Here is a 14,111-nt window from a genome sequence, read left to right as displayed (position 1 = left end):
GCCCACAGCTTGAGCTGGGAAATTTTAGCATTTTAATTTTAATTTAATGTGGGCGTGGCATGGCGTGCAACAGTTTCTGCTCCTGCCTCATCGTGTGTACACCCTTCCTTTATTTCCTTTTTTTTTTTGTTCTTTCATTTCTTCCTCGCTGCCTGACTGCATTAAGTCAAACGTAATCCGCACATGGCCAGCCACAAGCGGGCAAAGGAGCACGGAGCACGGAGACAGGACACAGGACTCGGAGCTGTGGACAAAGCAAGGATATCTCACCCTGGGCAGTGGGTCTCTTCTTACTTTTTGACTTTGCCGGTTTGGTTCTGGTTCTGGTTCTGGTGCTGGTGCCGGTGCTGTTGGTTTTCTGGTTGCGGCTCCCATCTAAACCTCCCAACTGGAGGTCGGTTTGCTACGGTTCGGGTCGGGTTGGGTCGGTTCAGTTTGGTTTGGTTTTGGCTTTCGGTTTGCTTTGACTGGTTGCCCAGCTGCTGCTGGTTGTGCTGCTCAACTGGGCTTTGCCGACCGACGTTTCATTAAGTTATACAATTTAACGCCCTTTCAGCAGTCGCAGCAGTTTTATTTACATTTGCTTTGGGTCAAATTACACAAATTCTACGGGTGTTGTGGCGACAGAAAGCCATCGACCGACCATCGAACGACGGCGTCTGTGTCTCATTCTCAGTCTGGTCTAGGTCTTCAAATAAATTTCGTACAAACTGTTCGCCCAACGTCTCTTGGTAATTTAAAACTTTGCTCCTTTGTTTTATCGCCGAGGCAAATATTATTGAACTCGGGGAATCTCCAATGCCACTGTCCTTGTCTCTCTAAGCTTGGATTTCCTTCCGCCCTGACCCAATTAGAGTGCTACCTGGTTTCGGCTTTGTCCAGGTCGTAGGCCAAAACTTTTGCCAAGCAAAAGCAGAAGATACTAAACCGAACCTTTGGCCAATTTTCCATGCTGCCATTATCAAATTGAATTTCGCATGCAAATTGTTTTCGGTCTTCTAGAAAGCTTTCAAGTTTTATGACACGGAAATTGGCTCTTGCAAGTTTCTGCTCTATGCCCAGGATGCTATGGATGCTGTGCCTTCTCTGGTGTCCTGGCCTATTCCCAATGCCGCCCACTGATAGAGTGAGCGTACTGTTACTCACGTGCTTTTCCCCCTGCCCTCCCACATTTTGCCTCATTTTCCACCACTTCCAGCACGTTTTTGCACTTTTTAACCTTTGCCTCGCTAGCTGCTGGCATGCCGCACTAATTTCAAGCGCCCAATGCTAATTATGATGTCTTTTACGTGCCAACAAACGCTCAAGTGACTTACCCCAGTCAGTCAGAGGGACTGAAGTCGCAGGCTCCACTTAAATATTTATTTTACTGTAAACTCAACCTAAAAACCGTAGACGACGACTGCGACTACGACTGCGACTACGACGACTGCCAAACCCCATTCAAAATTCAAGTGGGCGTGTTCTGATGACATGCTGCCTGCTTACCTTCGGCACGTAATACGCTGGGGATTCGCCAGTATTAGCCGGGCCGACTGGAACGGCTGGCTGGCAGGACTCACTGGCACAGGACTCGCAGGACTTGCGCGAAAGGGCAGAGACTCCGTGGCAGAACTCCGAGGCGACAGAGACAGAGGGAAAAAACAATATTAATAACAGAGAACCAGCCCACAGAGCCCAATCTAGAGGGCCATAATAATACATCAGCTGTGCCAATGCCCCCGCAAGGGGTTGTGCCGAAGAGCGGCGAGGACATCAGGACATCGAGGACATCATCCCAACCAGGCAGCTAATAGTCCTCCATTCCCGCCTCCCGGAATCGCTGACGAACGGATCCAACCATCCAGCGAACGAACGAAAGAAGCCAACGAGCAACGCTTCATTGAAAAGTTTCAGCGTAATGGCTTTTGTTTGGCGTCGAGTCGCTGGGGGAGAATGGAGAATTGGGTTGGAGAATGGGAATGGGGATGGGGTCTTTCTTCCATAGCATTAAGTAATTGATTACATCTCGAGGGACTTTTAAGCAAGCCGAACCAACACGAAATGGCACGACACTATAAACCTCATAAATTTCTATAAAACTTGACTGCTCGGCGCAATACTGTGTAAATATTTTCTCTTTTTTTTTTCGCTAAACAAAGGGGTAGAGAAACAGATTGGGGCAGGGGATGCACAACCAATTTGACTAGCCGTCGACCTTTACCGTGTTTTACCATAAACAATAACCATAATTTAGGTTCCCATCCTCCTCGAACCTGGCGTTAATGTGGTTAGCAAAAGGCGAGAAGGGTGGAAAGTTCGCTTAATGGTCTATCTCCAAAAAGGAAACTATGGTAGAGACCCTGTAATTTCTTCAATTGAATTATGCTAGAATGACCAGGAAAAGCAAATTAGTTCGTGATATGATAATATTATATATATAATTTGATTATTTCTACGAATGAAACTATTTTCTTACGTTTAAATATTGTTTCTAGTTATACATTTAAATATATCACAAAATGCGTGTTAGATGAACGTTGTGGCCTTTGTTATCTACTCGTCCAGCTGTGTTTTTACCTAGATATTTCAATGAGTTCATCCGCCACCGACCTAGTATCTTGTATATCACTCTTTTCTTGCGCTGCTCACGTTTCGTTGTGGACTTTAAATTAAAAATACAGCGAGTTTTGTGCTGGTTGTGCGGGTTCTGCCAAACGAAACAAATAAAAACAACGGAAAGAAGACAAACAACCCCGCCCATCTGGGGCGGTTAGCCATTTTTATGGCGCCTAATTGCACATCGCTCCCTGAGAGAAAAAATGGTGTGGCGAGATGGGAGGCATGGGTGGTCCGCGAGTATAAGGACTCGTGGGCGGTGGTAAAGGACTCGACCGGGCCTCGGCTGTTATAATCATAAAATTGCTTTTGTGGCATACAAACCGGTTATATTGCTCCCGTGTGATGGTCCTCCTCCTATTGTCCCTCAGCTCCAGTGCTCCCGAGTCCGCTTCTTCATTTTCTATACAAATGAAAAATGTTGCGGTTTATTTTCATTTGGAGTTTTTGCCGAGTCCGCGCGGTCTAAACATAATTTGTTGCATTAATGTTGGCCACATGCACAGGAAAATGTAACCCCACCACCATCATCTCCCCCAGCACCTCACGCATGAACACACACACACACACACAACAAACGCACATAGTTTTTGTTTAATTTCAATGTAAATTGCTTGAGAGGGATGTAAAGTGGGTGGGCGATGTGTGTGTGTGCCCTGCTAATTGCTTGGAGCCCTTGAGCTAGAAATTTTGCGCATAATTAGTGGCAAATGTGCATATGGAAAATGTGTTTGGAAATTGCCCCGAAACCTGAACGGGTCCTGTGTATATATATTTTAGATTTATAACGTGACATGGGTTCAACTGCAGGCGGCAGACTACTCTCTAGAAAGGACGGTAACAATTTCACTTTAATCAATGTTAAACTGCCGCCAAGGAGCCATTTTCGTGCCTCCAACCCTCGGGCGCGTTGGAAAAGTTTTCATTATCATTTTTTAAAAGCAAACGCAAAGCGCCTGCTGTCAAATTTGCCTGTCACTCCATAAACCTACATTTTAGGACTTGAAATGCTAAATGCCCCATAAAATATACAGGCCAAGGCATGCTAACCGCCCGCCAAGGTGAATGGACAAACATAAAAATGAGAAATAATAATGCCATTGACAAATACAAAGCCATAAATTATAAATGCGAAATGCTTACTTATACACGAAATCTACTTTTCCTGCCACAGCAGTAAAAATAAAAAAAAAAATGAAAACCTGACAGCGAGGGTGGGAAAGCCAAGAAAAATGGAAAACTGAAAACGCAACAGAAATACAAACCGCAACTTGTTATAAAATTAGTAAAATTTTCTCAGCAAACATTTACATTAACTAGAGACCCACACTCACACACACACAGACACAGAATACCCTTGGAGGGCCTCCACCTACTTTTCGTCCTGTTCCCCCTTGCACCTCACCCCAACCCAACCTAGCAAGGACTTCAAAAGACCCATAGAAGCGTAACAAGGAATAAGGAGAAGAAACCAAAGCAGCAGCAGAAGCAGTTTCAAAAATAAATAAAAAGCATAACGAGACCTGAGCCTGGTCCCAAAAGTATTAAGAGAGCAAAGCAATTAAAATATGAAAATGTACAACTTTCATCTTTTTGAGCTCATTGCATAAATCATTTCGAATGCCTGACAGGGCATTGTGGTGGGTGGCTTGAGGTGGGTGGTGGCAGGTGGGTGGTGGTTTTCCCGCCCACCTTCTGACATTCAAATTTACTGTGTCGCTTTTGCTACTAATCAGCATAAGTCCTTGCCAAGCGCACAAATGCTGCCCAGCCAAAAACCGAACAAAAAGTGATTTATTTCGAAATTGCCCCATCTTTCCTCTCGTCTCGCTTTACCTGTAGCTACTTTTGTGGCACGAGGGCAGTTGCAGGGTACACAGATACACAGGACACGCAGGACGCCCCGCCCACTGGCTAACACTGGCAATATAGGACATAATTATAAGAATTGCGGCCAGGGTCTCAATTGTAATTATAAGTGGGAAACTAAGCCAACCAGGGGAGCCACCAACTTGCCATTGATGTCAGTTGTCCCCGCTAAATTTGCGCAATGCCCGCGAGGCTGTGTGCTTAAAATTTTACATACAACAACGCGCACGGAGGGGAATCCCCTTTGGAATCCGCTTGGATGGGAGTACTAAGTACATGGATGCGTGTGGCGGGTATGTCTCTTCATGTCGTCTTCAATTAAAAGTTTGTACAAATTGCCAGCAATTTGTGCGCGACTCGGTTAATTGCCCAGGCCAACTGCTGGAAAGGTATCATTAGATTTGATGGGGGTTTCGGTGTTGGAAAGGTGTTGTTCTCAAAGTTCGGCAAAGTTTTAAAAAGCCATACTTATATTTCAATTTTCATGTGCAGGCAGGCAGTGCAAATTAATTGTTATAGAAATAAATATAATTTCAAGTCCGTTAAAATTCCAAAATTGCCCAAAATCCAGCTTAGACTGACTGACGAGTGCACATGCCGAATTTACATATTTCACCTGATTTCGTTGTAAATTCTCAACTTACATGGTGTAACAAACTAACGAACATGAAAATCAAAAATCAAATTTGATACCAAAATAATTGAAGTATAGGCAGCGTTTTGAACGATGCATATATGTATGAATATTGCGTGTATATATTTTTATAAATAAATACTGTGTACACATACATGTTTCGGGCGGGGGGGAGAATTTGTCGAGGGTTTTGATCCAGCCAAACGAGATGTGCGTATATAAACACAAGTATAACCAATCAAAAATCCAATTAAAATTGAGGAAAATTCGATTTGCATGTAAAATATGGAAAAAAAAAAACGAGACGAGAAACGAAACGAAAAGCGAAGAGAGATCTCGCCCCACACAAAAGCCGAGGGTTGTGGAGGTGAAAACATAAAAAATATTTGGTATATGTGAAATTGAAAAGCCTGAAAAAAGCGCAGCTCGACAGCAAGCGAACTTTGTTAGCAATGGATTGATGTGAATGGGGATCTGGTGCCAAATAAAAAGTGGGAAATACGGCAAAAAGCGGGCAAAAATGCAAATAATAATATAAAACAAATTGTGTTACCTATAAATGTGAGGCAGTTGCAAATGGTAAGTGTGGCTATATAGTTGGTATATTCACTCACGAATTGATTTGTCTGGAGGAGTTGAGTCTTTCAACTTTATGGCGAACACAATTTAATAACTTTCTTTCTCTCTCTCTCTTTTCAGGTAAGTTCCAAGTCCTATCTAGCAGAAGAGTTCAGTTCTAGCCTTAAGCTCGCAGTAAGTTTGTGATCTACTAACAATATTATTTTTACCAGTTTTATATCCTATGCCAAGAATATTTTCAACGGAGTTCCTAAAATCTTCACTCTGCAACCCAAGAATTTCTTCTTCTCTATGTTAACTATTTTTTTTTTTTTCGTATTGTGTTTGAGATGCTTTTCAAATAGGGTTAGATCCAATGCGGCTTAGTTTGGCTCATTTGTGCATTTGACACTTTCCATTGAATTGGCCAAAAAAGCAACTAATTTAGCAAATTATTAAGCACATTACGTATAGAGGCCTCTGTCGATTTAATTAGTTTATTATTTGCGTTACTGTGTTTGTGCCGGGTGAGTGTGTGTATGTGGTAAAATTGCGAATTATTATTATTGTTTAGCTGTTGTTAATAACTTTGGCGACGTCGATTTCTAGCGCAACTACAATTTTAATTGCATATTTTTGTGCGCCCTTTTTACACACGGAGGGCTAAGTGTATGTGTGTGTATGCATTAGAGAGTGTGTGTGTGGTGCAGAGTGTTAATTAATTTTGTGCTTGAATCGCCGCCAGTTGCATTTGCAATTGACTGCAAAGTGACCCCCAGACCCTCTGAATTAAGGATCGCTGCGTCGCCGTTTAATTAGTTCTCAATTTCCAATTAAATATTGCTCTTGCACTAATGAAATTTCACTTTTTGTAGCCAACCCCCGCTCTTGCACGCTGAAACCCATGTAATTTGTACAAAATTAATTAGAAATGTCCCCTTTTTACCCTACAATCCCTCCACTCATCTCGTATCGAAATGAAGGCGAGCACGCAAAATCAAATCAGAGACTGTCGCTGAAAGCGTGGCTAAGAAAAATAACTCAAGGTAAATAAATAATTGAATTCATTAGGCAAATGAAAAATCCCGACACGAAGACCGAAGGGATCTAAAGGATATAAATAGCATGGCAAGACGGGGAAAGGAAAAAAGGAGTGAGTGGTCCGCATATTGACCCAAATCCGCAGGACAACAAGACAGTCGCCTGTCAGAGCTGTTAAAAACGTAAACACAAATAAAATACATTGTTTACCCACACAAAGACACACATGACACCAGTGTCCAAAGGACATTACCTGCGTCACGCCCTTCTCGAGTTCAGAGTTCGCCTTTACGGCTGCTCATTAGTGACGAAAATCGAACAACCGAGCTAAAAACTAACAACGAAAACAAGTTGCACACACATGGAGTTTTCTATGAAAGGATCCTGGATTCAGGATGACGACGATGTCGAAAGAAGGAGGCGCTGACAAAAATACGAAAAAATAACAATGCCAGCGACAAGGAAGCAAACAATACGGCTAAAATAATACTGACAGGGACAGGTAGATAAATATATATATATATATAGAAAAACAGGACGAATGGGGCATAACAACAACCATAATAATAATGAAGCACATACACACACACACCCGAGCACATACTCGTTTTCACATTGTGGCCACATTAAAGGTGTGTGTGTGTGTGTGGTTAGAAGCTTTTCCTCTTAGTCCTTCCATATCGTCGGGATTTTTCGTTGGTTTCAGGTTAACAAAAGCAGAGCCAGAGGGTTGATGGCCGGAAAAGGCGGCATTATTGATTCTAGAGCGTGTAATCATTGAGATGAAATGTCACAGCGGTCGCAGCTGCGGATGTGAAGACTCCGAATATGTATCTCATTAGGTTGCCCGTTGCCCGCTTGATGGATGTTATCCAATTATCTAGCATAAATACAGCAAATCCCCGACAAGCACTAAGAATATTTCGCACACACCCACAACCGAAATTGCAACGCAGCCCGAAACAAAACACAACAGCAGAATGGAGCAGAGAACAGGGAGCTTGGGAGCTACTACACGCTTCATTATGCAGCAAATTAGGCCCCAGTTGGGGGAGGTGGTGGGGAGGGCAGCCAGAAATGCCTGGCAGCCAGGAGCCCGAGATGATGAAACGAAATTATGCATTATGCATGGAAAACATGCAGTGCCAGCAGGCCAGATCCTGCCAGACTCTGCCATGACCAGGCCCCATTACACGTCAAGATGCGACGACGACAAACTTACCCACTTCTGTGTCCTTGCGCCCCGTTGCCCCAACTTTATTATTAAATCCGAAAACTTAAATGCCAGCCGAGAGAGAGAGAGAGAGAGAGAGAGAGGGGCTGAGCTCAGTTCTCCGGAGTGCACTCGTAGCACACAGTGAGTTATTAACACGCCTTGCCACATTTGCTGCCGAGCTAATGTGGCTTGGTTTAGTGGCTGCCCCCGGCCACTGCACCACCCACAAGCCACCCACAAAAGCCACCCAAACCTGTCTCCATTTCGGGGCCATGCTCCTGTGCCTGTCATTATGCTAAACTAAACGGCTGGCAGTGCTAGAATTTGCACCCGCAATCAGGTTGCCTCATGCTTCATGCCACCTGCCCATCCGCCCATCTGCCCACCTACCTACCTGCCACTTGCCACTTGCCACGCCCCCAGCCCCAGTTGCACGTGCTTTTGCCAGGTATAACGGTAACATTTCCGTTGCAGCTTCCGCTGCTGCGAGCGCTTTATAATTATTTCGCCTGGCGGGCCTCCAGTTGATGGCATATGCTGCCTGTTGCCTGGATTGTCAGGACATGTACGTGTTGCACGCTGCAAGTGTGTGAGTTATAAGCTTCATTAAGCATATGTACAGCACGTTGTAAGCTCTCTTCATTGGTGCAGGTGTATGTGTGCGTGCCGCAATTAAGCATATTTAGCATAAGGATTTGTCATTTACGCTAAGCTCATATCCAGTGGCAGATAGTTTCAAGCAAAAATAGATAATTAAAGCAGAAGCACTTCAGATTACGGATATCCCCATTCAGGCAGCTTAAAGCCACTCTCTCTCTATGGCTGACATTTCTATTAAAATCCAGCCGCCCATGGTAGCCTCAAATTGCTTTGACCTTTGAACACCAGATGCGACGACGAGTCCTGCCTCCTGGCTCATAACTCTCCGGCTTGGGGAGCGAAAAAATTCTTACACACGCACATTAAGTCACGTTTTCGCACCATTAACCCATAAAGAACGTAGCCATTCGGAGGAGGAGTCGACCGAGAAGGCGACAGTGGAGGAGCAGCACAAGATTTACAAATATTGAACTTTTTTTCTGGTTTTTGTTGCTGCTGGCTTTCAAGTCGTAAAGCAGTCACAAGCATATTTTATAGATTTTAATATGCGCGCTACATAACAAAAACGCCCTGGTATTGCCTGACTTTTAAATTCACGCCGCAAAGGAGGCCCTATTTTCGGGCAGGTTTTCCATTCACCCTTGTCAGACTTCCGCGTTCCGTTTAATGACTTTTTACGCATCGAGTTGTGTGCCCTCTGACAGAGTGTCAACGTACTTGGGGTTTTTTCTTCTTCGCATGACTGGGGGAGTGAGGGTGTGTGCCTGGAAAAAAAAATGCCAGCTTGATAAGGGTTTATCAATGCGACACAGTAACTTAGTGATTTACTCGTGTGTGCGTTGAATTTCCCTTTTTTAATTTTGGAAATTGAAAAAGTGACTTTTGCTTTTCTGACTTTATATCCCGAGGTCTTAGGGATACCTTATCCCTTTTTGCTTTAAATGTAATTGAAACCGGCTTTAGGCAGAGCTCAAGTTCGAAAATAGCATTTAGATGCATAGTTGCATCAATGTATATCCTTCGTTCGTTTTTTTTTTTTGGCGAACAGCAATTTGCTTTAATTGTCATTACCATTGATTGCATTCGCCTACACTCCAATCCAGTATCTTCCTGCTTCCAGCCAACATTTCAATCTGCCAACCCACAAAGTTGCCAAAAATTGTTGTGGTTCTTCCTGCCAGCTTTCCGCACACAGACACACCGAAAATATTGTGGGAAAAAGCGCTTTTCATCTTATGAAATCATTTTTGGCTTTCAAGGATTTCTGGGCTGTCTCTGTGAAAGAGTCAGCAGAGGAAAGATACACCTTGGCAGTGCTATTTAAAATAAATAATACACACACTCTCGCAGAGTCAGTCAGTCGCTCGCTCTCACATCGAAAAAGCAAATAAATTGGTTTCGTAACCGCAAAAGCCAAACGAAGAGGGGCAGTCACTTTCTCACATCAATTCAATTCAATCAGACATCAAGCATATACAATTTTCACTCACAACACAAGAATTATACAATCAATGGCTTGCCAGCGAGCAGACTTTCAATGCCTCCACCAACGCCGCCCAAGCCCAGACCCAAACTCCATGGGTCACCTTAACCCAAGCCCATCCTTTAGTACCCTGAATCCTGGTATCTGGCTGGAAAGGAAATAAAATGCGGCAGGCACGTTGCAACACTATTACTTATTTCACAGACAGGCAGGCGCAGACGACAAGGACGACGTCTGACTGAAATGAACTACGTTTGTTTGTGATTGTGCGGCTGTGTGCAGGTGGAAGCCAGGTGTCCTGCGCCGGGCAGGGCAAAAGGGGAGTTGGCAGTCTAAAAATGCAATAATCTTTCAGCGCCGTCGTCGTCAGCGTTTAAACGTGACTTTTAAGCATGATGTTGTAATATTTTAACTTGACTAAGAAAAGGCAAAAGGGTGAGTGAGCGGGGGATTGGCTGCTCCATTGTGTGCGGCTGCGAAATTGTTACAAATGCCCCCAGCGTGCATTTTATGGCCAGTGCGATAAATAAAATGTTGCAACAAACAGGGCACACACATACATGTACACACCGACTCACACACATGGAGAGGGCCAGAAATATATGTGCAAATAATATGGGGATAGCGTTGGCAGGCCAAGGTACGAATAGTCCTTCCTGCTGCTCCTAGCTGCCAGGCAGTCAGACAAACAATAACATAAATTTCGTTAGCTATTTTATTTTTTTTACCCCTCCTCGGTATTTGTGTGTGTTTGCCTGGGCCAAGTAATTGTGCAATATGTTTTAGAGGCTGGCAGGAGGGAAAGAGAGCCTTGACCAGGATGCGGAGTTGCTTACTGGTCGCTAAGTAGTTGAAAGTCAGTGGAGATCTGGTGCCGCAAGGATTCGTCTGGCTTTAAAGGAATGCCCGAGCTGGTTAAATGTGCGTTAAATTGCTAAGCGTTTTGCCAACTTTGTCGGCCATTACAATTACCGTTGGCCGTTTCTCTTGGCCAAGCTCTTCATCATCCAATGCTGTTTTGTTTTCCCCCGTCTATGCGTAATTGTAATTGCAAGAGCTCGGCTCTTCGCCGAGCCCCCAAGGCTCTTCGCAACCCTATCTATCTGTCTTGGTCGAAAGCTTAGACAAGTTTGCTGCTAAGCCAACATAAGTCCCGAAAGCATTTCATATACCAAAACGGAAAAGGCAACAAACTGCGGAACTTGTGTTAGTGTATTTGTCCGAGTGATTGTGTAGCTTAGGGTGGACCTTCGCAGCGGAAGAACTTAAAGAAAAACCAGTATCATCTACAACTATTTCTAAGTTCTACTAGTTGCTCTAAAAGAATATAGTTTGTATTCAGTATTAGGTTATTACTAAAATTATTCATGTATTAACAGGGCGTATGAGTAATATTATTTTCCTGATTTGGATTGGTAACAGTAAATCGAATAAGGTCCAGCCCACTGTATCTGTGTATGTGTGGCTTAGTCCGTTTCTGTTGTTTTCGTTGTGGTGTTTGTCTTAGTTAAATTCCGAAAGGCGTAACGGGTAACGAGCGGGGCTCGGGTGCATTGAGTGCGGCTTAAGTGTTCATCGACTCAACCGCAGCAGAAACTCTGCTTCGAACGGAGGTCCTTTTGCGCTCCTTCTCGCATCCGTGCCAGCCCCCCCATTCAACCACTTCCCCGCTGCCCCACTGAGCTGTCAATAGTCTGAGTCTGCTGCAAGTTCAATTAATTGCGCGCAACGAACAAACAAACTAACAGCAACAACTACAAGGAAAAGCAACCACAAAAATTAAATTAAAGTAGAGCGCACACCCCCTCTATCATTCTGCCTCCCTCAAGCAATCTACCCCTCTCTTTCCATTCCACCCTTTCGTGTAAATGAGTGATGTGCATGAAGAGCGCTAAAACACTTTTGTTTGCCTGTGTGAGTTGGGTAGTGTGTGTGTGTGTGTGGGTGTATGTGCTTGGAGCTAGATGAAGACGTATGGTTATTGTGATGACTCTTGGAAAATTGATAAATATTGCAAAACGCACTACCACACACACATGCCGAAGGAGGGGTGGAAAATATAATTTAATTAAAATGTTTTATGTAAGACATGTTTATTGAACCATTTTCTCTTAAAACTTCCCAAAGCAATTTGATTGACGATCTTGACTCGGTTGTTGCTGCAATGTCCTATTTCCCCCACGTTCGCCCTGCCTCTCAAGTTGTTGATTTTATTTGTTTATTTGTGGCATCAACTGCTGTCAAGGTGTTGAAGAGTGTACGCCTGAAGTTTGCATTGATTTGCTACTCGGAGATTGTTGTTGTTTCAGGAGTTAACTCAGGCAATATATATTCAATTATGGCTGCTTGAGGTGAAACGAGAAGATGATGGAGGGGTTTGTTTTCTCTTATCCGAGGCGGGCATCTAGTTATATTATGCACATTGCTTTTACCATAGTCTTATTTACAAAAATCCCATGCCAATCAGACCTTTATAGAGTGTTGTGGTTATCCTTTGGCTATAGGCCTTTATATTTTGCTAACATCTAGATTAGAGTTACCTTTACAAATATTACATATCGATATGTAACCACCAATATTTCCGTATCTATACGCATATGCCGTGTGTTGTTGTCGTCTATTTTATAATATTTCCTAGATTCTTTATTAAAAGCGAATAATATTTCTATCAAAAAAGTATTTATTAAAAATTCAAACATATCAAACTTTGATGCTCTTAAATATCAGACCATATGTATCCGTAAATATCTGTACTTTAAAATTGTTTTAGCTGATTTTTAATTTTTATTCTAACCCTCAAACTCGCCACCCCGTGCATATTTATCTTAATTAAATTGTCTATTTATTTTTCCCCGATAAAATTTTATACCTCTGTGTTGTTGTTTTTCGATGTTGTGCGTACAGTTTACCACTGAAAATAATGGACACAATTCAGAAAAGACTTAAACGATTATGCTAAATGTTGTGATATATCTACTTTTATTTGCGTACCTCTTCAGGAGACTTGGCGCAAAAATTAAAATAGCAATTTTGTATTGTTGTGCCACGTAAACATTTGTTGTGCATTGTTTTCGTGTTGCTCTTTTTGCGTAGTAGACTTACAAAAAACATTACAAGAAAAAATAATCCAATTAATTAACAATGTGCAACAACATTTACAAAGTAAATATTTTACCACAAGTAAAAATAAAAACAGCAAACGTTCAATCAGAAAACCCAAACAACAACAGAGATTATAAAACTTTATTTATTCTTACTTTTCTCTTTCTTTTTTCTGCTCTTCTCTTTTTTTGCAAAAAAAAAAACTTTGAAAACAACCAAATCCGAATACCCAAAAATCTCTACACGAATTTAGCTATCGGCCTGAGAAGCATCGAAACGAAGGCGTTCAACTAAAGACGACGTTCACAATGGAAAACACTTGGAAAATCCATCCGAGCCCAATTACCAAATAACTCGACGATTGCGTAAATGCAAGAGGAGAGCCCACAGCAAACGTCCATAAAAAGTAGTTCTAAAATCAATGCTTTTAAGGCATCAAAGTTTGTTAATGTAAACAGTTTCATTAGGCCGTGATAAGTAATCGTAATCGTAATAAGCCGTGCCTCAATTAGACAGAGCTTTAAGCCCTCTAGTTCAAACCGAAACCAAGTGCTGAACTATAATCCACCACGACTACAGGGATATCCACTGAAATTAAAATAAATGTAGGAAAATTAAAGTAATTAAAAATACTCTGAAATACCAGCAATAAATGAAAGCACGGTACATGAGTTACTAATGCAAACATCTAAAGTCTAAATCACAAAGTAAGCATTAAATATTTACATAAAGCCTACTCATACATATAATTTCCATAAGAATAAATTCGAGTAAGAAAAAACATATACGAGCTTAGTCAAATTTACGGCCGTGTCCCTTGGCCATTTCAAAAATCTCCAACGAAGTTATAAAATGGGACAGACCATATAATTATACCAGCGTATGTCTAGCGACTATAAACTTTAAATTCCGCTTTATCGTGAGTTGCCCCTATTATACACACATATCTTGTCTATACATATATACGAAATAAAAATCAAATCTGTACAGACATAAACGACAGCCACAAA

At 42.4% G+C, this 14,111-nt stretch overlaps 1 protein-coding gene and 1 non-coding gene across 19 annotated transcripts in view; one reads left to right on the top strand and one right to left on the bottom strand.

Moving 5' to 3' along the window:
• The window catches only part of bru3 (bruno 3), a 281,494-nt gene that overhangs the window by 181,200 nt on the left and 86,183 nt on the right, over positions 1–14,111 (top strand). Inside the window, exon 4 of one of the 18 annotated variants that reach the window (NM_001202168.2) lies at positions 13,355–13,808. The exons of the other annotated variants lie outside the window; for them this stretch is intronic. Within the exon in view, the coding sequence (NP_001189097.1) occupies positions 13,355–13,395 (41 nt within the window). The 3' untranslated portion in view covers positions 13,396–13,808. The remainder of the gene's footprint in view (positions 1–13,354; positions 13,809–14,111) is intronic. 18 annotated transcript variants of the gene reach the window in all.
• On the bottom strand, positions 1,281–1,379 carry mir-289 (mir-289 stem loop). The gene has a single exon (NR_048273.1). It is a non-coding gene; the product is annotated as a mir-289 precursor RNA (primary transcript).

This window comes from Drosophila melanogaster, chromosome 3L (assembly GCF_000001215.4).
Source record: "Drosophila melanogaster chromosome 3L".
Lineage (NCBI taxonomy): Eukaryota > Metazoa > Arthropoda > Insecta > Diptera > Drosophilidae > Drosophila > Drosophila melanogaster.
The sequence above is the reverse complement of the archived record's forward strand: the minus strand, read 5'-3'. Positions and strand labels throughout refer to the sequence as shown.